This window comes from Papio anubis, chromosome 2 (genome assembly GCF_008728515.1).
Source record: "Papio anubis isolate 15944 chromosome 2, Panubis1.0, whole genome shotgun sequence".
Lineage (NCBI taxonomy): Eukaryota > Metazoa > Chordata > Mammalia > Primates > Cercopithecidae > Papio > Papio anubis.
Window position 1 is genome coordinate 98949703 of NC_044977.1, and position 27317 is coordinate 98977019.

The 27317-nt window shown below is 42.8% G+C and overlaps 2 protein-coding genes across 10 annotated transcripts in view; both read left to right on the forward strand.

The window, feature by feature from the left end:
• The window catches only part of ULK4 (unc-51 like kinase 4), a 793903-nt gene that overhangs the window by 253443 nt on the left and 513143 nt on the right, over positions 1–27317 (forward strand). The gene's annotated exons all lie outside the window — the stretch shown is intronic.
• LOC110742473 (gem-associated protein 2-like) lies at positions 5787–7452 on the forward strand. The gene is made up of 2 exons (XM_021933900.2): positions 5787–6154; positions 6464–7452. Exons 1-2 carry the CDS (start codon positions 5879–5881, stop codon positions 6950–6952), a joined length of 765 nt encoding a protein of 254 aa, XP_021789592.2. The 5' UTR covers positions 5787–5878; the 3' UTR covers positions 6953–7452.

Here is a 27317-nt window from a genome sequence, read left to right on the forward strand (position 1 = left end):
TATTTTATTTTATTTTATTTTATTTTATTTTATTTTATTTTATTTTAGATGGAGTGTCACTCTTGTTGCCCAGGTGGGAGTGCAATAGCTCAATCTCGGCTCACCACAACTTCCGCCTCCCAGGTTCAAGCTATTCTCCTGCCTCAGCCTCCCAAATAGCTGGGATTACAAGCGCCCACCACCACACCCAGCTAATTTTTGTATTTTTAGTAGAGACAGGGTTTCACCACATTGGCCAGGATGTTCTCAAACTCCTGACCTCGCTATCTGCCCGCCTTGGCCTCCCAAAGTGCTAGGATTACACTTGTGAGCCACTGCACCTGGCCACATTTTATTTTTGATCAAGACATTTAAAAGTCTTTTTTTTTTTTTAATTAGCAGTCAAATAGATTTTATTAGCCTATATGTTATTTGGGTTTTGGAATTTATTGAAATTCTCTTTGTGGTCTAATGAATGGCTACTATTTTTTTAATGTACCACAAAAGTTTGGAAAGAAGACGTATCTTGTTTGTTGAGTTCCAAATATCATATGCATATTTTCAAGCTTATTAACTGACATGTACAAATCTTCTAAACCCTCTTTTTATGTGACATTGTCCTACTTACTCTGTCAGTTCCTGAGAAAGGTGTTTTGAAGTTGCTCATTATGGTTATGAATTTGCCAATTACATGTTGGATTTAGTTTCAAGACAATGAACTTAGAAAAATAACAACAAAGCTGGACGCGCTCGCTCACGCCTGTAATCCCAACACTTTGGAAGGCTGAGGTGGCAGATCACTTGAAGTCAGGAGTTAGAGACCAGCCTGGACAACATGCTGAAACAATGTCTCTACTAAAAATATAAAAATTAGCCAAGTGTGATTGCAGGTGCCTGTGATCCCAGCTACTCTGGAGGCTGAGGCATCACTCGAATCCAGGAGGCGGAGGTTGCAGTGAGCTGAGATCAAGCCACTGCACTCCAGCCTAGGCAACAGAGTGAGACTCCATCTCAAAAACAAAAATAGAAAAAAAAGAAAAGAAAAGAAGAAGAGAAAAAGAAAAATAACAACAAAAATGATCACAGTGGAAACAGAAGAAAAGCATTACTAAAGATAAAAAGCAGAAATTAATGAAAGAGAAGGGAAAAATCCACTAGCCAGGGGCATAAATTTAGAAGGCAGGAGATGGTTTCCATTGTGCTCTTCCAGGTTGTAAAGCTGGCCATGACGTTGTGGGGTCTCGAGTCCTCTTTAGGATATAGTGTGCTCCACTCTCAGATTACCAATTGAGGGAATAGATTATCCTAGAGACAGAAACTGGAGCCTGCGAGCTTCAAGACTGATGCTCCCCTTTACTCTGGGAGACCTGGGAAGTAGCATGATAATTCTTCCAGCACTAGTGTATTAGTGAATACACGGGAAGAGCTAGACACCCTCTCCCTCTTGGATGGGAGATTTTCACCCTTATAATAACAACCTAAGAGTCCTTAAAATTTGTGGCCTTCTGGGATGTCTTTTTCCTTTAATAACCATATTAATGACTCTAGCATCCATTGCACATACTTGGCAACTGCAGACTAGACCAGATTTTCTGGGAAATAATATTTTTTGGTCTTTTCTCACAACAAATTCCTTAAGTCTTGCTTCCTTCTCAGCATCTTATCTGTAGTACATGCTAGTCTCATCTGACCCTGCTTCCCCTCACACATTTGATAGTGTAGAAGGGGGCCTTTTTTTCCTCTATTCTTATAAGTTCTGTGACCTGTGACTTTCACTGACAAAAGACAGATTAACAGGAGAAAAGCATACACATTTTATTTGATAATATTCTAAATTTTATGTGCACATGGAGGCCTTTGTAGAAAAGAAAGGAAGACTCAAATAAATGACTAGACCTTGGGGCTTATATATCATTTTAACAAAGAGCAATAAATTGTAGAAACATGAAGAGGCAATGGAAAAAGAGATTTGAGCTAGGGGGCAGTAAATTACAGGAAAGTGACTAGGAAACATATGGGGGAAATTAATGGAAGTTTTTAATGTTTTTTTAAGATGGAGTCTCTGTTGCACAGGCTGGAATGCAGTGGTGTAATCTGAGCTCCCTGCAACCTCTGCCTCCTGGGTTCAAGCGATTCTCCTGGGTTCTTAGCTTCTTGAGTAGCTGGGCCTGTACATGTGTGCCACTACACCTGAAATAATTTCTGTATTTTGGTAGAGTAGGGTTCTTACCATGTTGACCAGGGTGGTCCTGAACTCCTAGCTCCTCAAGGATCAACCCATCCCAGCCCCCGTGCTGCTGGGACTCTCATGGTGCGAGCCACCGCACCCAGCCTGTATTTTAATATTTCTTGTAAGGTTTGCTTCTGTAGGATTCATGTTGGTGCCAGTTCCCTAATTTCCATTGATAAGAATATCTTCCCTTTCCTGGGTGCAGGGAGGGTACTTTCTTTTTTTTTTTTTTTTTGAGACAGAGTCTGGCCTCTGTCAGCCCCAGGTTGGAGTGCAGTGGGCTGATCTCTAGCCTACTGTGTTTTTCCGGCCCCAGGTTTACGCCATTCTCCTGCCTCAGCCTCCCAGTAGCTGGACTACAGGCTCTCGCCACTCCCGCCCGGGCTAGTTTTTGTATTTTTTAGTATAGATGGGGTTTCTACTCTGTGTTAGCCAGGATGGTCTCTTGACCTCCTGACTCCAGTGATCTCACTTCTGCCTCGGCCTCCCAAAGTGCTGGGATTACAGGCTTGAGCCACCGTGCCCGGCCAAGGGAGGATACTTTCTGGCAGGAAATTTATGCCCTCCTTTTAGGTAGAAAGAGGAGATTAGGGAATCCTTCCTGCATCTGCTGTTTCTGTTATCCAAGTATTAACAGGCCTGACCCTGAAATCAGCTGTCTCTCAATTGCCTTCAGTTCAAAATAGTCAATATGTCTAAGTGGCATGTTTTGGGATGGCATGTTCTGATCTTCTTCAACAGTACCTTTAAAAGTACTTTCCTTCTCCTTCTTCATTCCCCAAAGCCCATGTTACTCTGTGACACATACTTTTACTGAACGTGTGGCAATAACAGAGAGAAGTTCCAGCATAGAAAGAAAACAACGTAAAATTGAGTATTAAATATGGTGATGGTAAGGGTGTTAGAAAGCAGGCACTTGCACATTGCTGATGGGAGAGCAATTTGGCAGTATTCATGAAAATGGAAAATGCACATCCCCATTCGATCCAGCAATTCCACTTCTAGGAAGAGGCATGATCTCGGCTCACTGCAACCTCCACCTGCTGGGTTCAAGTGATTCTCCTGCTGCAGCCTCCCAAGTAGTTGGGACTACAAGCACACATGACCCATATCTGGCTAATTTTTGTATTTTTTAGTAGATATGGGGTTTCACCATGTTAGTCAGGCTTGCCTGCAACTCCTGACCTCAAGTGATCTGCCTGCCTCGGTCTCCCGAAGTGCTGGGATTACAGGTGTAAGCCACCGCGCCCGGCCTGTACATCATATGATTTAAATGAAAAATTTAAAATTATATATGTGTGCATACAATTATATGTGTGCATATACACATATGTAATATATAAAATATCTATAATGTATATATGTGTATATATGCATATATACCTATACATTAAAGATATGTAAATGTGTATTTGTATTACACACATATGAATGCATAATACACATATAAATGCATATATTCTGATTTTCTTCAACAGTTCTTTTAAAAGAACTGTTTGCATATACATTCATATATGTATATACCTATATATGTATATATACATGTGAGCGTGATGCCTCACACTCACAGGTAACCTAGGGCTCTGCCTGAAGCTTTCTCTATTTTCCCTTCTCACCTCTTCTACCCCCTCTTTCTTCCTTGTCTTCAGGGAAAAATTTACAAGTCCTATTATACATTCAGTAGTGCATTTGAAATCTCTATTACTCATTTCTAGAGGGAAATTGACTTAATTCCATGGTCTGTAAATATCATTAAAGAATCTTCCTAAACAAATGTCTCCCATCCCTGATTTTACTTTATAGTAATCTAAAAGAATTCCAGATTATTATAATTTTAAAGTTTTCTTACAAATTCAGGCCAAAATCTATTAGGCCTCCCTGAATTCGATAGAACAAGCAGAGGCTCTCTCCCTGGTCCAGAATAAAAGCTAGTTTCCTTTCCTCTTTCCTGGTACAGAATTAACACTGAAAAGAATATTCTTATACATCAATCTTGGCAAGCATGTCAGGTTTTGTCTGAGGATAAATTCCCTATGTGATAGGCATCAACAGTTTAATATTTCCTGTGACTTTATTTATTTATTTATTTATTTATTTATTTATTTTTATAATTTTTAGACAGTGGCTCTGTCACTCTCAGGCTGGAGTGGGTGCAATCTCGCCTACTGTGACTTCCACCTCCGGTTCCTCCTCCTGCCTCAGGCCTCGGGCAGCTGGGATTACAGATGCCCATAACCATGTATTAGGCTAATTTTGTATTTTAGTAGAGACAGGGTTTTACTTGCTGGCTAGGGATGGTCTCTGTATCTCTGACTCATGATTTCACTTCCACTCAGCTCTCCTAAAGTGCTGGGATTATAGGCGGAGCCACTGTGCCCGCCCTGGGTGGCTTTAAAATACTATTATTTTGTTGGCTGGGTGGCTTGCACTCCCCATCCCAGCACTTTGAGAGGCTGAGGTGGGTAGATTGCTTGAGCTCAGGACTGGGAAGACTAGCCTGAGTAATAATAGGAGGAAAGCCTATCTCTACTGGGGTGTATAAAAAAATAACCTGTGTGTTGGTAAGCCTCTATAGGTTGAGTTACTCAAGGAGGCTGGAGGTAGGAGGATGTTGAGCCCGAGACAGAGGCTGCAGTGCAATGGAGATCACAGCCACCGCACTCCAGCCTGGCAACAGAGCAAGACACTGTCCCAAAAAAAAAAGCATCATTGCTTCTGTGGTTATTACTCTATCATCTGGAGAGTAGATATCTGCATATTCTTCTACTCTCTATCTCCTTTCCAATTCCCTTTACATGTACCATTTAACCCATCCGGAATCGGCCTTAAGCAATACTGGAAACTAGGACACAACTCTACTACCCCCTCAGAACACTCTAGCCAATTATCCCAGCACTAAAATTCTCCCTTTCCTCAGGAACTTGTGATGCCTTCCTCATTATAGACCAATTTTTTGATATATGCATTAAGGTCTGTTTCTAGCTTATTAATTTTGCTCCATGGGGCTCTATTTTTGCACTAGTTGGAGGCAGTTCTTAATAATTTTGTTTTAAATTTTTATAACAAGGAAGAAAAATTATCTGCAAAGAATGAGGGACAGAGATGATAATGAAGACATAAAAGGGGGAAATGGTTAAGACAAGACAGTGTAGTGTGTGTAATGAGGAGTCATTTAGAGTTGAATAACTAAGGCACTGAGCTGCTCTAATGGCCTGGCTATGGGTGGAGAAAATCAGGTTATGATTAGAGAAAAAGTCTTCCATCAGTACTCTCTGGAACCCGCATCAATTTAAAAGCAGAATCTGGCTGGGCACAGTGGCTCATACCTGTAATCCCAGAACTTTGGGAGGCCGAAGTGGGCTGGTCACCTGAGGTCAGCAATTCAAGACCAGCCTTGTCAGCATGGTGAAACCCAGGCTCTACAAAAAAATACAAAAATTAGCTGGGCGTGGTGGCGCATGCCTGTAATCCCAGCTACTCGGGAGGCTGAGGCAGGAGAATCATTTGAACTCAGGAGGCAGAGGTCGCAATGAACTGAGATCGCGCCACAGCACTCCGGCCTGAGCGACAGAGCCAGACTCTGTCTCAAAAAAATTAAAAGTAGAATCTAAGGATTCCTATGTATTCTCCATTCCTTTATTCAACAAATATATATATTGAGGACCTACTATGTGTTGGACATTATATTATCCTGAATCTAAATCAGTGATCAAAAAGATAGGATCGGGTCGTTTGAAAACCATGGTTCGGGTACCAGCAGAGTCTGCAATGGAAGAGTTGACGCCTCGGCTATTGTCAGCAGAGCTCTGCAACTTGATGGGAGGTTTTGATCCCTTGGTTCCCCTGAGGACACCTCAGGAATGCCTGAGGCGGGTCCAGATGGAAGCAGCGCAATGTCCAGATGTTGTGGTAGCACAAATTGACCGAAAGAAGTTGAAAAGGAAGGCCGGGAGCAGTGGCTCATGCCTGTAATCCCAGCACTTTGGGAGGCCAAGGCAGGCAGATCACGAGGTCAGTAGTTCGAGACCAGCCTGGCCAGCATGGTGAAACCCTGTCTCTACTAAAAATACAAAAAATTAGCCTGGCACGGTGGTACACACCTGTAATCCCAGATTCTTGGGAGGCTGAGGCAGGAGAATTGCTTGAACCCAGAAGGTGGAGGTTGCAGTGAGCTGAGATCGCACCATTGCACTCCAGCCTGGGCAACAGGAGCAAAACTCCGTCTCAAAAACAGAAAAGAAGTTGAAAAGGAAGCAAAGTGTGAATATTTTTCTTTCAGGATGCCAACCGGCCCCTGAAGGTTATTCCCCCACACTTCAGTGGCAACAGCAACGAGTGGCACTGTTTCCAACTGTTGGACAGAATGTGAACAAACATAGAAGTCACTGGAAATCACAACAGTTGGATAGTAATGTGACGATGCCAACATCTGAAGATGAGAAAGGCTGGAAGAAATTTTCTCTGGGTGAAAAGTTATGTGCTGACGGGGCTGTTGGACAAGCCACAGTCGAAAGTCCCGGAGTAGATTCTGCACAAGGAAGATGGCTTTATGCTTTATGGACTTGTCTAGAAAAGTCTTTATTATCTCAGGCTCATTCACTGATTTGGCAGCTTGCAAGGTGCTGTGAAGTGAGGCTCTTAGTGGAGAGCAAACATGATGAGAAGGTTCCTGCTTTGAATTTATTAGTCTGCTTGGTTAGCAGGTATCTTGACCAATGTGATTTAGCTGATGAGCTATCTTGATGTAGCTGATCTCTCAGTGATAGAAGATATCTCTCACAAAGGCAGCTTAACTCTGAGGAAATGCAATGCCAATTCAACTACAGATTGCAACACATCTTCAACACTATGTGAGGAGTTCACATCTTACCCTGTGCCGTTCAGGTTGATACTCAGAATACAGGTTGTATTGATTTGAATGTCTGAAATATCAACGAAAAATCACCCTGCAGTTTTTGATGAACAGTTTGAACTGTTTTCTGTAATCAAGCAGCTTGCATAGAAATTGTATGATGAAATTTTACATAGGTTCTTGGTCCTGTTTTGTTGTTTATCTACATATATACATATACAATTTTATTGAAAATATGTTTTAGTTACTAAAATTTTGTTTGACTCCTAACAAAAGACAATGGATGGCCTTAGCATCAGAATTAAAATAATCTAGAGTACATGACAAATGCATTCACAGCAAAAAAATTAATCTACTATTTAGAAAAAATATATATAGGATCGGCTGAGTGTTGTGGCTCATACCCGTAATCTCAGCACTTTGGGAGGCTGGGCAGGAGGATTGCCCAAGCTCAGGAGTTTGAGACCAGCCTGAGCAACATAGCAAGACCCTGTCCCAAAAATTATAAATAAATAAATAGATAGATAGATACATAGATAGATAGATAGATAGATAGATAGGATCCACCCTCTTGGAACTTCCTGAAAATAGAGAAACAGTCCTTGGAATAGGATATGTCGTCATTGGGGATATGCATTCGGTTTTCTGTTTTTCTTTTTTTTTTTTTTTTGAGACAGAGTCTCACTCTATCACCCAGGTTGCAGTGCAGTGGCATGATCTTGGCTCACTGCAAGCTCCGCCTCCCGGGGTTCATGCTATTCTCCTGCCTCAGCCTCTCGAGTAGCTGGGACTACAGGCACCTGCCACCACGCCCGGCTAATTTTTTGTATTTTTTAGTAGTGACGAGGTTTCACCATGTTAGCCAGGATGGCCTCGATCTCCTGACCCCGTGATCCGCCCGCCTCGGCCTCCCAAAGTGCTGGGATTACAGGCATGAGCCACCACGCCCAGTCACATTCTGTTTTCTTTTATAATAAAGATAGGCATTCCAAACGTTTCTCAATTTGGGCAGTCAGAACATAAATCTTCTTTTAAAAAAATTTTTTTTGTGATGGAGTTTTGCTCTGTCACCCAGACTGGAGTGCAGTGGCAAGGTTTTGGTTCACTGCAACCTCTGCCTCCTGGGTTCAAGCAATTCTCCTGCCTCAGCCTCCAGAGTAGCTGGGATTACAGGTGCTCACCACCACACCCAGCTAATTTTTTCTTTTTTTAGTAAAGATGGGGGGATTTCACCATGTTGGCCAGGCTGGTCTCAAATTCCTGGTCTCAAGTAATCTACCCGCCTTGGCCTCCCAAAGTTCTGGGATTACAGGTGTGAGCCACTGTGCCTGGTTGAATCTTCTTATATTTGGACTATTACTCACTGTGTTAGGCCGGTCTTGCATTACTAAAAATAAATATCTGAGGCTGCATAATATACAAGAAACAGGCTTAATTGCCTTACAGTTCTGCAGGCTGTACAGGAAGCATAGTGCCAGCATCTGCTTCTGGGAAGGCCTCAGGAAGCTTACAAGTGTGGTAAAAGATGAAGGGGGAGCAGGTATCTCACATGGCAGAGCAGGAGCAAGGGAAACAGAGTTGAGGAGGAGGTGCCACATGCTTTTACTAAACCAGATCTCACAAAAACTCACTCACTCATCACCAAGGGAATGGGGCTAAGTTATTCATGAGGGATAGGCCCTCATGATTCAAGCACCTCCCACCAGGCCCCACCTTCAACACTAGGGATTACATTTCTTTTTTTTTTTTTTTTTCCCTGTTTTCTCGTTTTATGTCTCCCCATGGTTAAGCAAGTATTAGATTTTAACATGAGATTTGTTGGGGACACAGATCCAAACCCTATTGTTGTCTTAGGTTGAATTGCCTAAAACTAGAACCTGAGAGAAGGATTCTTGTGCATGTGATTTACAGAGGAAGTGTTTTAGGAGGAGGAGAGTAAAGGAAGCAAAATTCAAGCCCAGCTTATAACCAGGGATGGAGTCTTGCTCTGTCGCCCAGGCTGGAGTGCAGTGGTGCAATCTTGGATCACTGCAACCTCTGCCTGCCAGGTTCAAGCGATTCTCCTGCCTCACCCTCCTAAGAGGCTGGGATTAAAAGTGCCTGTCACCATGGCCAGATATTTTTTGTATTTTTAGTAAAGATGGGATTTCACCATGTTTGGCCAACTGGTCTTGAATTCCTGACCTCAGATGATCAACCCACCTTGGCCTCCCAAAATGCTGGGATTACAAGCACACTCTGTGTCTTTTAATTGGAAAGTTTATTTTATTTTATTTTATTTATTTATTTTGAGACAGAGTTTTGCTCTTGTTGCCCAGGCTAGAGTGCAACGGCTCAATCTCAGCTTACTGCAACCTCCGCCTCCTGGGTTCAAGCGATTTTTCTGCCTCAGCCTCCCGAGTAGCTGGGATTACAGGCATGTGCCACAACACCCAGCTAATTTTGTATTTTTAGTAGGGATGGGGTTTCTCCATGTTGGTCAGGCTTGTCTCAAACTCCCGACGTCAGGTGTTCCACCCACCTTGGCCTCCCAAAGTGCTGGGATTAGCCACCCTGCCCAGCCTGGAAAGTTTAGTTTATTTACATTGAATGTTATTATTGATAAGTAAGGACTTATTCCTGCCATGTTGTTACTTGTTTTCTGATTGTCTTATGGGCTTCTCCTCCTTTTTCCCATCCTTCCTGTCTTCCTTTCAGTGAAGGTGATTTTCTCTGGTGGCATGTTTTAATATCTTCCTTCTCTATATTTTGAGTATCCATTGTATGTTTTTTAGATTTCAGTTACCACGAGACTTGCAAATAATATCTTACAACCCATTATTTCAAACTGATGCCAATTTCACACTTATTTCACAAACTAACAAACAAGCAAAAAGAAAACTAATAAAAACTCTACAGTTTAACTTTGTTCTCCTGCTTTTAAACTTTTTGTTGTTTCTATTTATATATTATTGTACTGTCTGTGTCTTAAAAAGTTGTCACCATTGTTGTTTTTGATCAGTTCATCTTTTTATCTTTCTACTCAAGATGAGTAGTTTACACATCACAGTCACAGTATTATAATATTCTGTGTTTTTCTGTGTACTTACTATTACCAGTAAGTCTTCTCTTCACGTGATTTCTTATTGCTCATAAACGTTGTTTACTTTCAGATTGAAGAACACCCTTTAGCGGTTTTTTGTAGGACAGGTCTGGTATTGATGTAATCCCTCAGTTTTTGTCTTGGAAAGTCTGTCTCTTTCTTTCCTTCCTTCCTTCCTTCCTTCCTTCCTTCCTTCTTTGTTGTTGTTGTTGTGACAGAGTCTTACTCTATGGCCCAGGCTGAAGTGCAGCGGTACAATCTCAGCTCACTGCAACCTCCGCTTCCTGGGTTCAAGCGATTCTCTTGCCTCAGTCTCCGGAGTAGCTGCGACTACAGCTGCGTGCCACCATGCCTGGCTAATCTTTGTATTTTTAGTAGAGATGGAGTTTCACCATATTGGCCAGGCTGGTCTCGAACTCCTGACCTCAGATGATCTGGCTGCTTCAGCCTCCCAAAGTGCTGGGATTACAGGCATGAGCCACTGCACCCAGCCGGAAAGTCTTTATTTCTTCATCATATTTGAAGGACAGTTTCACCAGATATGTTATTCTAGGGTAAGAGTTTTTTTCCCTCAGCACTTTAAATATGTTATGCCATTCTCTCCAGGTTTGTAAGGTTTCCACTGAAAAGTCCGCTGTTGGAACTCTATTGTATTATTTGCTTCTTTTCTCTTGCCTTTAGAATCCTTTCTTTATCCTTGACCTTTGGAAGTTTGATTATTAAATGCCTTGAGGTAGTTTTCTTTGGGTTAAATCTGCTTGGTTTTCTATAACCTTCTTGTACTTGGACATTGATATCTTTCATTAGATATGGGAAGTTCTCTGTTATTATCCCTTTAAATAAACTTTCTACCCCTATCTCTTTCTCTACCTTCTCTTTAAGGCAAATAGCCCTTAGAATTGCCCTTTGGAATTTATTTTCTGGATTGTGTAGGCATTCTTCATTCTTTTTTATTCTTTTTTCTTTTGCCTCCTCTGTGTTTTTTTTTTTTTCAATTTTTAAAAAATTTAAAAAAATTTTTTAGACCAATTCTCACTCTGTTGCTCAGGCTGGAATGCAGTGGTACAAACATGGCTCACTGCAGCCTTCACCTCCCAGGATCAAGCAATCTTCCTACCTCAGCCTTCTGTGTGGCTGGGACCACAGGTGCACGTCACCACACTCAGCTAATTTTTAAATTTTTTGTAGAGACAGAGTCTCACAACTACTTGTCTCAAACTACTGGGCTGGTTTTGAACTACTGGGCTCAAGTGATCCTCCCACCTTGGCCTCCAAAAATACTGGGATTACAGGCATGAGCCAGCACACCTAACTGACTGTGTATTTTCAATTAGCCTGTCTTCAAGCTCAGTAGTTCTTTCTTCTGCTTGATGAATTCTGGTATTAAGAGATTCTAATGCATTCTTCAATGTGTCAGTTGCATTTTTTCCATTCCAGAATTTCTGCCTGGTGTGAAATTGAAATTATTTTAAAAAATTATTTCAGTGTCTCTGTTAAGTTTATCTGATGGAATTCTGAATATATTTATCTGTGTTATCTTGAATTTCTTTAAGTTTCCTCAAAACAGCTATTTTAAACTCTCTGTCTGACAGGTCTCATATCTCTGACTCTCTGGGATTTATCCCTGGTGCCTTACTTAGTTCATTTGGTGAGATCATGTTTTCCTGGATAGTCTTGATGCTTGTGGATGTTCATCAGTGTGTGGGCATTGAAGAGTTAGGTATTTATTGTAATCTTCACAGTCTGGGCTTGTTTGTACCCATCCTTCTTGGGAAGGCTTTCTGGGTATTTGAAGGGAGTTGGGTGTTGTGATCTAAGTTTTTGGTCATTGTCATGGTACCTGCATTAGGAGACATCCCAAACTCCGTAACACTGTGGTTGTTGAAGACTCATAGAGGTACTACCTTGGTGGACTTGGGTAAGATCCAGAAGAATTCTCTGGATTACCGGGTAGAAACTCTTATTTTCCTCCCTTTGTCCTAAACAAACGGAATCTCTCTTTCTGTGCTGAGTTGCCTAGAGCTGAAGGAAGGGTGACACAAGTAACCCTGTAGCCACTACCACTTGGACTGTACTGGGTCAGACCTGAAGCCATCACAGCACTGGGTCTTGCCCAAGGCCTGGTATAATCTCTTCCTGGCTATTGCCTATGTTTACTCAAGGCCCTAGGACGCTACAATCAGCATGTGGTGAAGCCAGCCAGTCTTGTGTCCTTCTCATCAGGGTGGGAATTTTCCCCAGAGCCCAGGTGGGTCCAGAGATGTCATCCAGAAGCCAGAGCCTAGAGTCAGGAACCTTGGAAATCTACCTGGTGCTGTATTCTACTGTGTCTGAGCTGGCACTCAAACCACAAGACAAAGTCCTTCCCACTCTTCCCTCCCCTTTCCCTAGGTAGAGGAGTTTTTCTCTGTATCCACCACCACTATAGGCCTGTGGGGAGTATTACCTGGAGATTGCTAATGTTCACTCAGGGCCCTTGCAAGGGCACTTCAGGCAGCTTATGATGAATGCTGCCAGGTCTGGGACTCACCTTTTAGTGAGGTTTTCTCTTCCTTGGCCCAGAGTAGGCCCAGAAATGCAGTCTAAGAGCCCAGACCTGGAATCAGGGTCTCCGAGTGCCCTCTGGTTGCTCTACCTGACCGTGGCTGAGCCGGTACCTAAGCTGCAAGTCAAAGTCAAAGTCCCCTTTACTCTTCCCTCTGTTGTTCTCAAGCAGAAGGAGTCTCTCTTTGTAGCCACCACAGCTGGGAATGTGCTGGTTCATACCTAATGCCAGCACGTCTCAGAGTCTCACCCAAGGTCCACAGTGAGTCCTTTCTAGTTACTGCTGCTGATTATTCAGAGCCTAAGGGCTCTATAGTCAGAAGGTGATGAATCCTGCCAGGACTGGGTCCTTCCCTTCAAGGCAGCAGGTTCCCTTCTGGCCCAGAATGGGTTTAGAAATGTTGTCTGGGAGCTTGGAATGAGAGCCTCATGATGCTGCCTGGTGCCCTATGGTACTCGGGCTATGATGGTATCCATGTTGCAAGACAAAGTGGTCTTTACTCTTCCCTTTCCTTTCCTCAAGTGGAAGGAAAGGGTCTCTTTTGGACCCATGACTGTGCTGTCTGGGGTTAGGGGAGGGGTGACACAAGCACTCTCTTAGCCACAATGGCTGGTGTGTCACTGGGTCATGTGCCCCCACAAGTCCTCTGGCTCTGAGCCTAGCACAGCAGTAGGACTTGCCTAGGAGCTGCAGGCCTAGTGGCCTAGACTGCCTTTCAAGTTTCTTTAGAATACCAGAGCACTTTAGCCCGCAGTGGCAAGGCTTGCTGAAACTCAAGTTCTGACTACAGGAGTGGGCAATTTTCCTCTGGCTAGGGCTTATCTAAATGCTCCCTCCATGATCATCGATTGAGTTCTGCTCAGTGTTGGCAGCATTGAGTTCCACTGCAAAGTCCCGCAATCACTGTGCCCTCCCTCCCCCAAGTGCACAGATTCTTTCTTCATGCCACCTGACAGTTTCTAGGGGATGGAGAGGAATGGCACTGGCAATTCAAGACTGTCTTTCCTATCCTTTTCAGTGCCTCTTTCAATGGTATGAAGTTAAAACCAATTACTGTGATTGCTCAGCTGATTTTTGGTTCTTATAAAGGGGTGTGTGTGTGTGTGTGTGTGTGCGCGTGCGTAGATGGTTGTGGAATTTGGTGTTCCTGCAAGGAGAACATTGGTGGAGGCTTCTATTTGGCCATCTTGCTCTGACTCCAGCTTCAATTACATATTTAATTTTTAAAAAACTGTATTTTCCAAAATAATTTAAAATCAGTAAGCAGAGTAGCATATTTAGGAAAGAGCTGGATTCTCCTATCTGCTTCTATATTCACTCTCTTGAGACGACATGTCATGTAGTCTCTGGAAAACTTCACTGTACATTCATGAGAGAATGAGTTAAAAGCAAATAATGAGGCTGGGCACAGTGGCTCATACCTGTAAATCCCAGCACTTTGGGAGGCTGAGATGGTAGGATCATTTGAGCCTGGGATTTTGAGACCTGCTTGGACAACACAGCAAGACCCCATCTCTACAAGACATTGTAAATTTTTTACTCAAAGAAAAAGAAAAGCAAATACATCATAGTACTATGAAAACAGTTTTGAGATCATACCGCCCCTGAAAGGATCTCAAACATGGCCAGGGTTCCCTGGGCCACACTTTGAGAGCTATAAATATAGAGAAAGGGCTCCAGAGACTTTGGAGAGGACCTAACTACCTTTAGATATGTACTAGAAGACTCTTCCTTTATCAGGGTCTTGAAAAATATATTGGGAGAGAGGTGTAAGCATCTCTTAAGTAGGAAATATTAAGTTGGAATGGGCCTTCTCATTTCAATGGGAATGGTGCAATCCCAGGGAGATCTGATCATACAACAGTGAAATCCAGGGAGATCTGATCATATAACTTGTTTTTCACTGTGAAAAACAAGATGCACATTGTTATCATAATAGCAGGGATGGAGAGATAAAAAGAATGTTATCTCCCACAGGCATGTTTAAGAGTGGCTATTTGATCATGTAATTGCTACTACTAAATAGATTTGTAAAAAAACAAACAAACAAACAAAAAATCAAGGCCGGGTGCAGTGCCTCACACCTGTAATCCCAGCACTTTGGGAGGCCAGGGTGGGCAGATCACCTGAGGTCGGGAGTCCAAGACCAGACTGGCCAACATGGAGGAACTTCATCTCTACTAAAAATACAAAATTAGCTGAGCCTGGTGGCACATGCCTGTAATCCCAGCTATTTGGGAGGAGAACTGCTTGAACCCGGGAGGTGGAGGTTGCGGTGAGCCAAGATGGCGCCATTGTGCTCCAGCCTGGGAAACAAGAGCAAAACTCCATCTCAAAAATAATCAAATTATTAAAACAGATAGTAGTACAATTTGATTTGTATGACCCATCAAAAAAAATCAGGTCTGAAAAACAAAGGCGTAATTTGAGATATTATGATAGAGAATCATGGCTCCTCACCCACATGCCAGACCTAAGACATATCAGAATATAGAGTCCTTGAATGAAAGGAAGGTCCAAATGCTCATGAGAGACATATGGTAATGGCATATACAGAAACTTACTGTGGATCTTCTTCCTAGCATTTCCCAACAAGACTTGAAGCCATAGATCATAGTAACAGTACATCAGGAAAAGGGAAATATTTGGATTGCTAGGGCACTATTGAGCACTATGGGACCCCTGATTAACAGTACTTTCAGGAGTCACATAATCCGTGTGATCCATAGATCAGAGCAGAATCTGCGGGTGTTAAGTGATTAATGGGGTTTCCTCCGTGGCCATCTCACAGTAGGCCCAGAAGAACTCCAAACATATTCTAGGATTTTTTTTTTCCCCAGCTCTGAGTGTGATTTGGAATATGTACATTCAACAATTCCACAATATGTATTCCTTGACTTGTGAAATGAAGGGTATCATGGTTTAAAGGACTGAGTAAACACTTTTGTAGCTACTCCTAGCCACTGAAATGGCAAACACTATATCCACATGAGATTTCCCACCATCAAAAGTTGAAAGAGGCATGGGTAATAAGAGTGACCTTATGGATTACCATAGGGTTCTTCAATTGGTGACTTAAATGACAGTCACTCTTCTAGAAGTGGTCTTCTTACTGGAGTAAATCAACTTTCCTAGCATCCTATTTCTTTATTTTTTAGTTTTTTGAGACAGGGTCTCGCTCTGTCACTCAGGCTGGAGTGCAGTGGCATAATCACGGCTCACTCCAGCCTCAACCTCCTGGGTTCAAGCGATTCTTCTACCTCAGCCTCCTAGTAGCTGGGACTATAAGCATGTGCCACCACACCCAGCTAATTTTTGTATTTTTTGTAGAAGTGGGGCTCCCTCATGTTTCCCAGGCTGATCTTAAACTCCTGCACTCATGTGATCCACCTGTCTTGACCTCCCAAAGTGCTGGGATTATAGGCACGAGCCACCACACCAGACCACACATTCCTATTTAATTGGCAAAATTGACCAGGACAAAAGTTCTTGAAAAATGACAATGGATTACCATAAGGCTCATCAGTTGGTGACTTAAATGGCAGTCACTCTGCCAGACATGGTTTTCTTACTGGAGTAAATCAACCTTCCTAGCATCTGATATGTAATTTGTTATTTGGCAAATGTATTTTTCTGTATCTTTGTATGCAAGAACATACGAGGGCATTTCCTTTGCCTGACAGCGTAAGTAGTATACTTTTACATTTTGCACAGAGTTATGTCCACTCTGGCTCTGTGCCATAGTTGAGGCCACAGAGACAGTGACCATCTCATCATCCTGCAAAACATCACATGGCTTCACTATATTGAGGCCAGTATGCTGACAGAATCAGGAAAGATGGAAGCTGCAGGTCTCCTAGAGTTCCTGATAATATGCATACTTATTTTCTGAGGGTAGGAAATAAATCCTATAAAATTCAGAAGACTTTTTATCTGGTTGAATTTTCTGACTACCCTCGGGTTCATATACATAGGGATATTCCCTTCGAAGCAAAGAAGAAATGGCCACATCTTACATTTCTACCACTAAGAAAAATGGACAATGTTTGGTATACCTCTTTGTTTTTGTGAAACAACATATACCACATTTGGGTGCTACCCTGAATTTACTAATTGATGTGAAAAGAATGCCAAATTTGGCTGGGTGTGGTGGTTCATGTTTGTAATCCCAGCACTTTGGGAGGCCGAGACAGGTGGATCACTTGAGATCAGGAGTTCAAGACCAGCCTGACCAACATGATTAAACCCCATCTCTACGAAAAATACAAAAAAATTTAGCTGAGCGTGGTGGTGGGCACCTGTAATTCCAGATAGTCCAGAGGCTGAGGCAGGAGAATTGCTTGAACCCAGGAGGTGGAGGTTGCAGTGAGCCGAGATTGTGCCATGGCACTCCAGTCTGGGCGACAGAGCGAGACTCTGTCTCAAAAAAAAGAAAGAAAGAAAGAAAGAAAGAAAGAAAGAAAGCCAGCCAGCCAAATGTTCGTAGGTCCCCAAACCAGAGAGATTCTCCTGTTTTTCCAGACTAATGAGCAAATAGCTCTGTGATTTGGTCCACATACTCCAGTGGAGGCTCTGGTAATTAGGTGTCCATATCAGATCCATGTAGATCCTGTGGCCTACCCTGATGGCACTATCACAGGAGTGGCCTCTGTGATTTTGAATGGAGAAGGCTGTCTTCATCAAGTAACTCCCTTTGAGAAACAGTTTTGTTGTTGTTATAATTGTTCTATTTTATTATTCATTATTGTTGTTAATCTCTTACTGTGCCTAATTTATAAAATTAAACTTTTCATAGGTATGTATGTATAGGCAAAAACATAGTATATATGGAGTTCAGTACTATCTGTAGTTTCAAGTATCCCCTGGGGGTCTTGGAACATATTCCTGGTGGATAAGAGGGGGACTATAATACATTGTTATTAACTATTCTTACCACGTTGTACAAAGATCTTTTAACTTATTCCCCCTGCCTAACTGAAATTTTGTATCCTTTGGCTATGTCACCAACCTCCCATTCCAGCACCCCAGCTCCTAGTAATTACCATTCTACTCTCTGCTTCTATATTCAACTTGAGAAACAGTGCTTGCCTTGTTAGAGGGGCCTGGTAGATAACATACTCACCAAGTGCCTTTGGTATATGAGCTGCTTATCATGAACTGAGTTAAAAGAGCCACCAAGCCATAAAGATGGGTGAGCCCAACGTTACCACATCATTAATTGCAGGCCCTACAGGTACTGGTAAGTTGCCAAGCAGGTTGTTTACGTTTCCAGCATGCCTACTCTTGATGCACATCCACCCCTTCCTAACCCACAGCTTTTCCCTCATGGGGAGTTCCCTTTGACCACTTGACTAAAGGAAGAAAAATTTAAGCTTGGCTTGTAACTTGCTCTGCAATGGTTCTTGGAACCAACCAGAAGTGTACTGCGTTACCATTACAAGCACAGAAGACAAAGAGAAAACCTGGGCAACATGATGAAACCCCGTCTCTACAAAAAATACGAAAAATTAGCCGGGCATGGTAGCCTGCACCTGTAGTCCCAGCTATTCGGGAGGCTGAGGTGGGAGGATCACTTGAGTCCAGGAGGTAGAGGTTGCAGTGAGCTGAGATCAATCACACCAGTGCACTTCAGCCTGGGTGACCCAGTGAGATTCTGTCTCAAAAAAAAAAGAGAGAGAGAAAGAGATGGCCATTGAAGACTAAAGGAAAGAAAATCCTTCCAGTGAGGGGATTTTGAATAGCAAATCTACTTTCCTGGATGAAGAGAAGGTCTGAGGTTTAGCAGCACGTTTCATAGGCAGGGACTAACATCCACAAGAAACGGAAGCCTCTGGGCCATTATTCCTCTCTTGTATTCCTAACCTGAAACAGTCTGTACAGCACTCTCCCACATACCCTTCCGCTGTGTCTCCCTTCCGCCATGTCCTCTGGACTCAGTCTGTCATGAGAGAAATCTACTGGCCATTCACTGAAGACACTGCTTCTCCTACAACTCTCTCATGCCATGGCTATTTTTTCACCTACACCACAAATGATTTTTTTCACTGTTCATCACTCCCTTCTTGTTTTCACCTCCCCATAGCACTAAAATCACTCTCCTCTGTATACTCTAAACTACCCTCCCCTTCTCATTCCTCATTAAACTCATCTGATCAAACACAATGTTGGTTAAACTCAACTCCTCTTCTCCCTTCTGTGCCAACATAGGAGCAGAAGATGGTGGCCGGAGGAAAACACACAGCCCCGCCGACCTAGGCCTGCCTTAGATTTGTAACCCACAGCTCGCAAATGGCTTCTCACGCCTCCACATTTTCTTAAACAATTTACTTTCTTCTGGTCTGAGCTATTTCACAACTTCTCTCTCCTTTAACCTTTGATAGTCTCATCCCTTCCCCCACTCTCCCCAGGATTACTAAGTCAATCCATTTACATGCATCTGAACACACAAACTGTCTTCCCTCTGATACGGATACGGATACGATGGATGGTCTGCTCCTATTTAAGGGCAACCCCTCCGCTTGTTCCCTGGATCCATCCCCTTTCATCTGCATGTGACCTTTGTTCCTCCAATGCCCCTCCTGAATCATCAATGGTTTCTTTGGCATTAACTTGCTGAATCTTAAATTGTTTTTTTTTGCTACATGTAATTTCATAAGAATAAATTAGAAAATTTGATGAAATGGATCTATTTTTAGCAAAATTCAAATTAACAAAATGGACACAAAAATAGATAGGACATCAAAATAAAACAATATCCATAGAAGAAATTGAAAAATTTGTGAAAGATCTCCAGCCCCACAAAAAAGCCGTGTCAAGATAAAAAGCCACGTCAGGGTGAGTTTTGTCAACACAGTTTCATTAATAGTATGTACATTTTCGGTAACTTGTCATAAAAGTCTTCTTACCTTTTAGAGATACACATTGAAATATTTATGTTATTTATTTATTTATTTTTGGAAGCAAAGTCTCACTCTATTGCCCAGGCTGGAGCACCATGGCATGATCTTGGCTCACTGCAATCTCCGCCTCCCAGGTTCAAGTGATTCTCCTGCCTCAGCCTCCCAAGTAGCTGGGGTTATAGGCATGTGCCACCACGCCCGGCTGCACTGAAGTCTTTATGAATAAAATGATATGATGTCTGGCATTGGGATTTACTTAGAAACAATTCAAGGGATGAGGGAATTGAGTGAGGATTGAGATAGACTGACTTGCCGGGCACGGTGGCTCACGGCTGTAATCCCAGCACTTTGGGAGGCCGAGACGGGTGGATCACGAGGTCAGGAGATCGAGACCATCCTGGCTAACACGGTGAAACCCCATCTCTACTAAAAAATACAAAAAACTAGCCGGGCGAGGTGGCGGGCACCTGTGGTCCCAGCTACTTGGGAGGCTGAGGCAGGAGAATGGTGTGAACCCGGGAGGTGGAGCTTGCAGTGAGCCGAGATCTCGCCACTGCACTCCAGCCTGGGCAACAAGCGAGACTCCGTCTCAAAAAAAAAAAAAAAAAAAAAAGAGATAGACTGACTTTGTGTTGATAGTTCTTGAAGCTAGTGATGAATACATGAGGGCTCCTTATATAATTTGTTTTTGGTTTTTGAGAGAGTCTCACTCTGTCACCCAGGCTAAGAGTGCAGTGGTGTGACCTCCAAGGGTCAGGTGATCCTCCCACCTCAGCCTCTGGGTATCTGGGTAGCTGGGACTACAGGCTATGCTACCAAACCTGGCTAATTTTTTTTTTTTTTTTTTTTTTTTGTATTCTTTGTAGCGACGAAGTTTCCCCATGTTGCCTAGGCTGGTCTAGAACTCCTAGATTCAGGTGATTCTCCCACCTTGCCCCCAAAGTGTTGGGATTGTAGATGTGAGCTACTGCACCCAGACTTTTTTTTTTTTTTCCCCGAAAGGGAGTTTCGCTCTTGTTGCCCAGGCTGGAGTGCAATGGGGCAATCTCGGCTCACTACAACCTCTGCCTCCCGGGTGCAGGCGATTCTCCTGCCTCAGCCTCCTGAGTAGCTGGGATTACAGACGCGCACCACCACGCCCGGCTAATTTTGTATTTTTAGTAGAGACAGGATTTCTCCATATTGGTCAGGCTGGTCTTGAACTCCCGACCTCAGGTGGTTCACCTGCCTCAGCCTCCCAAAGTGCTGGGATTACAGGTGTGAGCCACCGCATCCGGCCCTTTTTTAAAGAAATTTAGAGAAGAGGTCTTGTTACATTGCCCAGGGTAGAGTGCAGTGGCTATTCACAAGCACAATCAAAGCGACTACAGCCTGGAACGCCTGAGCTCAAGCGATCCTCCTGCTTTAGCCTTCTGAATAACTGGAACTACAGGCACAGACCACCGTGTCTAGCTATGTAATTATATATAATACATATTTACATTTAATTTAATACAATAATTTATATAATATATAAATTATATTATATATTATATACGAATGCATAAATATAATGTATAGAAGTATTATATGTAATGTATATATATTAAATATATACATAATATATGTATTATATGTAATGTATATATAATATACAAACATACATACACGTGTGTGTTTGTGTGTGTGTGTGTGTATATATATATATTTTTTTTCTCCTGAGATGGAAGTCTTGGTCTGTTGCCCAGGCTGTAGTGCTAGTGCAGTGGCATGATCTCTGCACTCCTCCAAGCCCCGGGTTCAAGGAATTCTTCTATTCAGTCTCCTGGAGGAGCTGTGACTGTGTGCACCATCATGCCTGGTTAATTTGTTTGTTTGCTCTTTCTTGCTTGCTTGCTTGCTTTCTTGCTTTCTTCTCTTTCTTTTTTCTTCTTTCTTTTTTTTCTTTTTCTTTTTTTTGTAGAGATGGGGGTCTTGCCATGTTGACCAAGTTGGTCTTGAACTCCTGGCCTCAAGCAGTCCTCCCACCTCAGCCTCCCAAAGTGCTGGGATTACAGGTGTGAGCCACCATGCTTGACTGTGATTCTGTTTTTCAGTTTGAAATTTTTTTCATAGTAAAAAGCTTTTTAAAAAACTGCCAGGCCGGGCGCGGTGGCTCAAGCCTGTAATCCCAGCACTTTGGGAGGCCGAGACGGGTGGATCACGAGGTCAGGAGATCGAGACCATCCTGGCTAACACGGTGAAACCCCGTCTCTACTAAAAAATACAAAAAACTAGCCGGGCGAGGTGGCGGGCGCCTGTAGTCCCAGCTACTCGTGAGGCTGAGGCAGGAGAATGGCGGGAACCCGGGAGGCGGAGCTTGCAGTGAGCCGAGATCCGGCCACAGCACTCCAGCCTGGGCGATAGAGCGAGACTCCGTCTCAAAAAAAAAAAAACAAAACTGCCGAATGTATTGGTGGTGGTGTTAATCTTGGAAAATCAAAGGATGAGATAAGGACCCTAGAGATACGAGATCAGGATCATTTCTTTAAAAAGAGGAAGAAGGCTGGGCACGGTGGCTCATGCCTGTTATCCTAGTACTTTGGGAGGTTGAGGCAGGCGGATCCCTTGAGTTCACCAGTTCGAGAGCAGCCTAGGCAACATGGGAAAACCCCATCTATACTAAAAATACAAAAATTAGCCAGGCATGGTGGCGCACACCTGCAGTCCCAGCTACTCAGAGGCTGAGGTGGGAGGATACTTTGAGCCCAGGAGGCAGAAGTTGGAGTGAGCTGAGATTGGGCCACTGCACTTTAGCCTGAGCAACAGAGCGAGACTCTGCCAATTAAAAAAAAGGAAGAAGGTCAGGCACAGTGGCTCACTCACTTTGGGAAGCCAAAGCAGGCGGATCACTTGGGGCCAGGAGTTTAAGACCAGCCCAGCCAACATGATTAAACTCCATCTCTACTAAAAATACAAAAATTAGCTGAGTGTGGTGGTGCTCATCTTTAGTCCTGGCTATTCGGATGGCTGAGGCACGAGAATCGCTTGAATCCAGGAGGCGTGGCTGCAGTGAGCAGAGATCTCACCATGGCATTCAAGTCTGGGAGACAGAGCAAGACTGTTCCCACACCCCCAACCAAAAGAAAAAAAAAGGAACACAGAGAATCTTTTTGAAAGTATTTTCTGTGGACTACATACTTCTCAGGATTTTCCCCAGAATCCATGTTACAGTAGACACCATACGATTAATACAACTTCTTAAGGTTTTCTTCCAGTAAAACAGTTTCTATTTGAATTATTCAGGAACCCAAAGAATCTGGACTGCTAAGAGGGAGAGAAAATAGTGCCCTGCTAGATATAAAACTAAATTCTCACAGGTATATTATTCTGTTTTCAACTATCAGTTCTGTGTGATGGATGTATTTGTCTATTCCTATGACAGAAATAATCCCTTGATTACTGTGACTTTATGTCACATTTTACTTTCTGGTCAGGAGTGGTACCAACTGATTTTTTAAAATTGTCTTAGGTATTCGTATGTATGCATTCTTCCGTAGCAGTTTTAGAATACATTGTCATTTCCTAAAATACAATTTCTTTTTCATTTGGTTGGAATTACATAAAATTCACTGATTAATTTGGGGGTAAATGACATATCACAACATTGAGTCTTTCCATCTGGTTAAGTTGTAATTACTATCCTCAGGTCTTAGTCAATTCTAATTAAACGTGACAGCCTGATGTTAGCTGTGCTTGGATAGACAGTGGGGCCTCGAAGTGGCATAGATTGAAAAGATGTGCAGAGGCAAGAGATCTGCAATGAGTCATTTAGTGGCCTGGGGCAAGAGGTGACAAGAATAAGGGAATGGATTTTCGGAAAATGTAAACATATTTCAAAATCCTCAGATTTACTGGGGAAAAGGGTGGAATGAACTACAATCAGGCCTGATGAGGACCCAGGTTGTGTGTGAGCTGACTGAGAAACACAAGAATAGAGATGTTAAGGATACCATGCTTTAGTAATAAAGTCACCTATGCTTTCTTTTTCTTTTTTGCCTTTATTTACTGTGCATTCTTTTGTTATATTTTTGCCCTTCCCACTATTTTCAAATTTCCAAAAATCATGTTCTTTCTCATGTGTTTTTGTCAATTAATTCTACGGAATGGCCAGGCACAGTGGCTCATGCCTGTAATCCCAGCACTTTGGGAGGCCAAGGCAGGTGGATGACCTAAGGGCAGGAGCTCAAGACCAGCCTGGCCAAGATGGTGAAACCCCGTCTCTACTAAAAATACAAAAAAATTAGCTGAGGATGGTGGCAGACGCCTGTAATCCCAGCTACTTGGGAGGCTGAGGCAGAGAATTGCTTAAGCCTGGGAGGCTGAGGCTGCAGAGAGCCAATATCACGCCACTGCACTCCAGCCCGGGCGACAGAGCAAGATTGTCTCAAAAAAAAAAAAAAAAAAAAAATCGATGGAGCTAGATTTTCTTTCTTAACTCCCCCACCCACCCACTCTGAGAGCCTTCTCTCTCTCTCTCTCTCTCTTTTTTAATTTTGAGAAAGGGTCTCACTCTGTCACCCAGAGTGGCTGGAGTGGCATGATCACAGCTCACCTGCAGCTTCTAATGCCTGGGCTCGAGCAATTCTTCCACCTCAGGCTCCTGAGTGGCCGGGACCACAGGCAATTGCCACAACGCCTGGCTCACTTTTGTATTTTTTGTAGAGATGAGGGTCTCACCATGTTGTTTAGGCCGGTCTTGAACTCCTGAGCCCAAGAGATCCATGCACCTCAGCCTGCCAGACTGTTGGGATTACAGGCATGTGCCACAGTGCCCAGCGAAGCCTTCTCTTTCTTTATTTTATTTATTTATTTATTTATTTATTTATTTATTTTTTGAGATGGAGTTTCGGAGTTATGCTCTGTCACTCAGGCTGGAGTGCAGTGGTGCGATCTCCACTCACCGCAAGCTCCACCTCCTGGGTTCATGCCATTCTCCTGCCTCAACCTCCCAAATAGCTGGGACTACAGGCACCCGCCACCACTCCTGGCTAATTGTTTTGTATTTTTAGTAGAGATGGGGTTTCACTGTGTTAGCCAGGATGGTCTCAATCTCCTGACCTCGTCATCCGCCTGCCTCGGCCTCCCAAAATGCTGGGATTACAGATGTGAGCCACCGCGCCTGGCCTCAAGCCTTCTCTTTCTAAAGGAGAATTTAACCTTTTAATATTTACTATAACCATTGATAACTCATTGGCCTTATTCTTGTCATATTTCATGTTTTGACTATATTATGCTTTATCAGTTTCTCCTCTATTGATTTAGGTGTCCTATTACGATTTCAGTTAACACCTAACATCTAAAAAAATTATTTTTCTCCATAAAAACTATACACTACACAGGATGAAACCTACATTTATTTAGTTAGTTAGTTATAGAGGTTCTCGCTCTGTTACCCAGGCTAGAGTTCAGAGGCACAATCATAGCTCACTGTAGCCTCGACCTCCAGGCCTCAATCAATCCTCCCATCTCGGCCTCCCGAGTAGCTGGGACTATAGGTATGCGCCCCCACACCTGGCTAATTTTTGTATTTTTGGTAGAGACAGGGTTTTGCCATGTTGCCCAAGCCGGTCTCAAACTCCTGGCCACAAGTGATCTGTCTGCCTTGGCCTCCCAAAGTGCGGGATTGCAAGCATGAGCCTCCATGCCTGGCTGAAATCTCTCAATTTATTTCGTTTCTCCATCTTCTTCCTTCTCTGATGACTTCCCAGATTTTGTAGAAATAGTATATTTTAACTTTAAATTATATTTACTTTTTATACTTAAATATTTCTTTAGTAACCAATTCATTAAATATCTAAATTATATTACAAATTATTTAAACTATCTTTTTCTGTTAAAAATATTTAACCACTACACTATGAGGAACAAATTGTTTAAACTTTATTTATTTATTTTTTTGAGATGGAGTCTCATTCTGTCACCTAGGCTGGAGTACAATGGTGTGATTGTGGCTCACTGCAACCTCTGCCTCCCAGGTTCAGGTGATTCTCTCACCTCTGCCTCCTGAGCAGCTGGTATTACAGGCACGCACCACCATGCCTGGCTAATTTTTATGTTTTTAGTAGAGACACAGTTTCACCATGTTGGTCAGGCTGGTCTCAAACCTCTGACCTCAAGTGATCCATCCGCCTTGACCTCCCAAAGTGCTGGGATTATAGGTGTGAGCCACCATGCCTGGCCAAATTATTTAAACTTTAAATCATACTGGTTCCAATGTGTATCACTATTTTTGAAATAAACCTTTTATATTAGAATAATTTTAGATTCACAGAAAAATTATAAAGATAATACAAATTGTCTCCATATGCTCCACACCCAGTTTCCCCTATTATTAACCTCTTACATTAGTATGGTACATTTGTCATAATTAATGAACATATACTGATGCTTGTTACTAATGATAGTCCTCTTTTTGTTCATATTTACTTAGTTGTTAACTGAATGTCCTTTTGCTGTTTCAGGATCCCATCCAGGATACCCCATTACATTTAATCATCTTGTCTCTTTGGGTTCTGCCTGTGACAGTCTTTCATACTTTTGTAGTTTCTGATGACCTTTCCATTTCGAGTATTACTGATCAGGTATTTGTAGATTGTCACTTAATTGGAATTTGTCTGATTTTTTTCTCATAATCAGACTGGGGCTATTGGTTTTGGGGAGGAGGAGCATGGAGATAAAGTGCCATTCCCATCACATACTACTAAGGGAACATACTATCGGCATGACTTGTTACTGTTGAGTCAATTTCGATCACCTCACTGCCTGAGGTAGTGTTTGTCAGTGTCTCCACTGTGAAGGTACCCTTTTTTTTTTTTTTTTTTTTGAGACAGAGTCTCACTCTGGAGTGCAGTGGCATGATCCCAGCTCACTGCAACCTTTGTCTCCCGGGTTCAAGCGATTCTCTTGTCTTCTGCCTCAGCCTCCCAAGTAGCTGGGACTACAGGCGTGCACCACCACACCTGGCTAATTTTTGTATTTTTAGTAGAGATAGGGTTTTGCGATGTTGGCCAGGCTGGTCTCGAATGCCTGACCTCAGGGGATCTGCCCACCTTGGCCTCCCAAAGTGCTGGGTTTACAGGCACGAGCCACGATGCCCAAGCCATTCTGCACTCTTTTGAAGGAAGTCACTAAGCACAGCCCACACAGACAGAGTGGGAGTTATGCCCCATCTGTTGGAAGTGCAGTTCTACATACTTTATTTGGAATTCTTCTGTATGGGAGATTTTTTTCTTCTTCCCCATGTATTTATTCATTTGTGTATTTGTGTCAACATGGATTCATGGATATTTATTTTGTACTTTGAGTTATAATCCAATACTACTTTATTTATTTTGTTGCTCAAATTTTTCCAGCTTTAGCCACTGGAAACTTTTTCAGTTGACTCCTGTGCCCCTTTGACATAAACCCCATGATTGTGCGCTTAGTTTTTGTTTCAGTATTTCTTTACTTCCTGGCACTACAAGATACTCCAGGTTCATCTTGCATCACTGTGTTTTGCATGTGGTCTTTTAGCCTCTTTATTTGGACTATTATTATTATTTTTTTTTTTTTGAGACAGAGTCTCACTTGGTCACCCAGGCTGGAGTGCAGTGGCACAATCTTGGCTCATTACAACCTCCATCTCCCGAGTTCAAGTAATTCTCCCGTCTCAGCCTCTTGAGTAGCTGGGACTACAGGCGCATGCCACCACGCCCGGCTAATTTTCATAT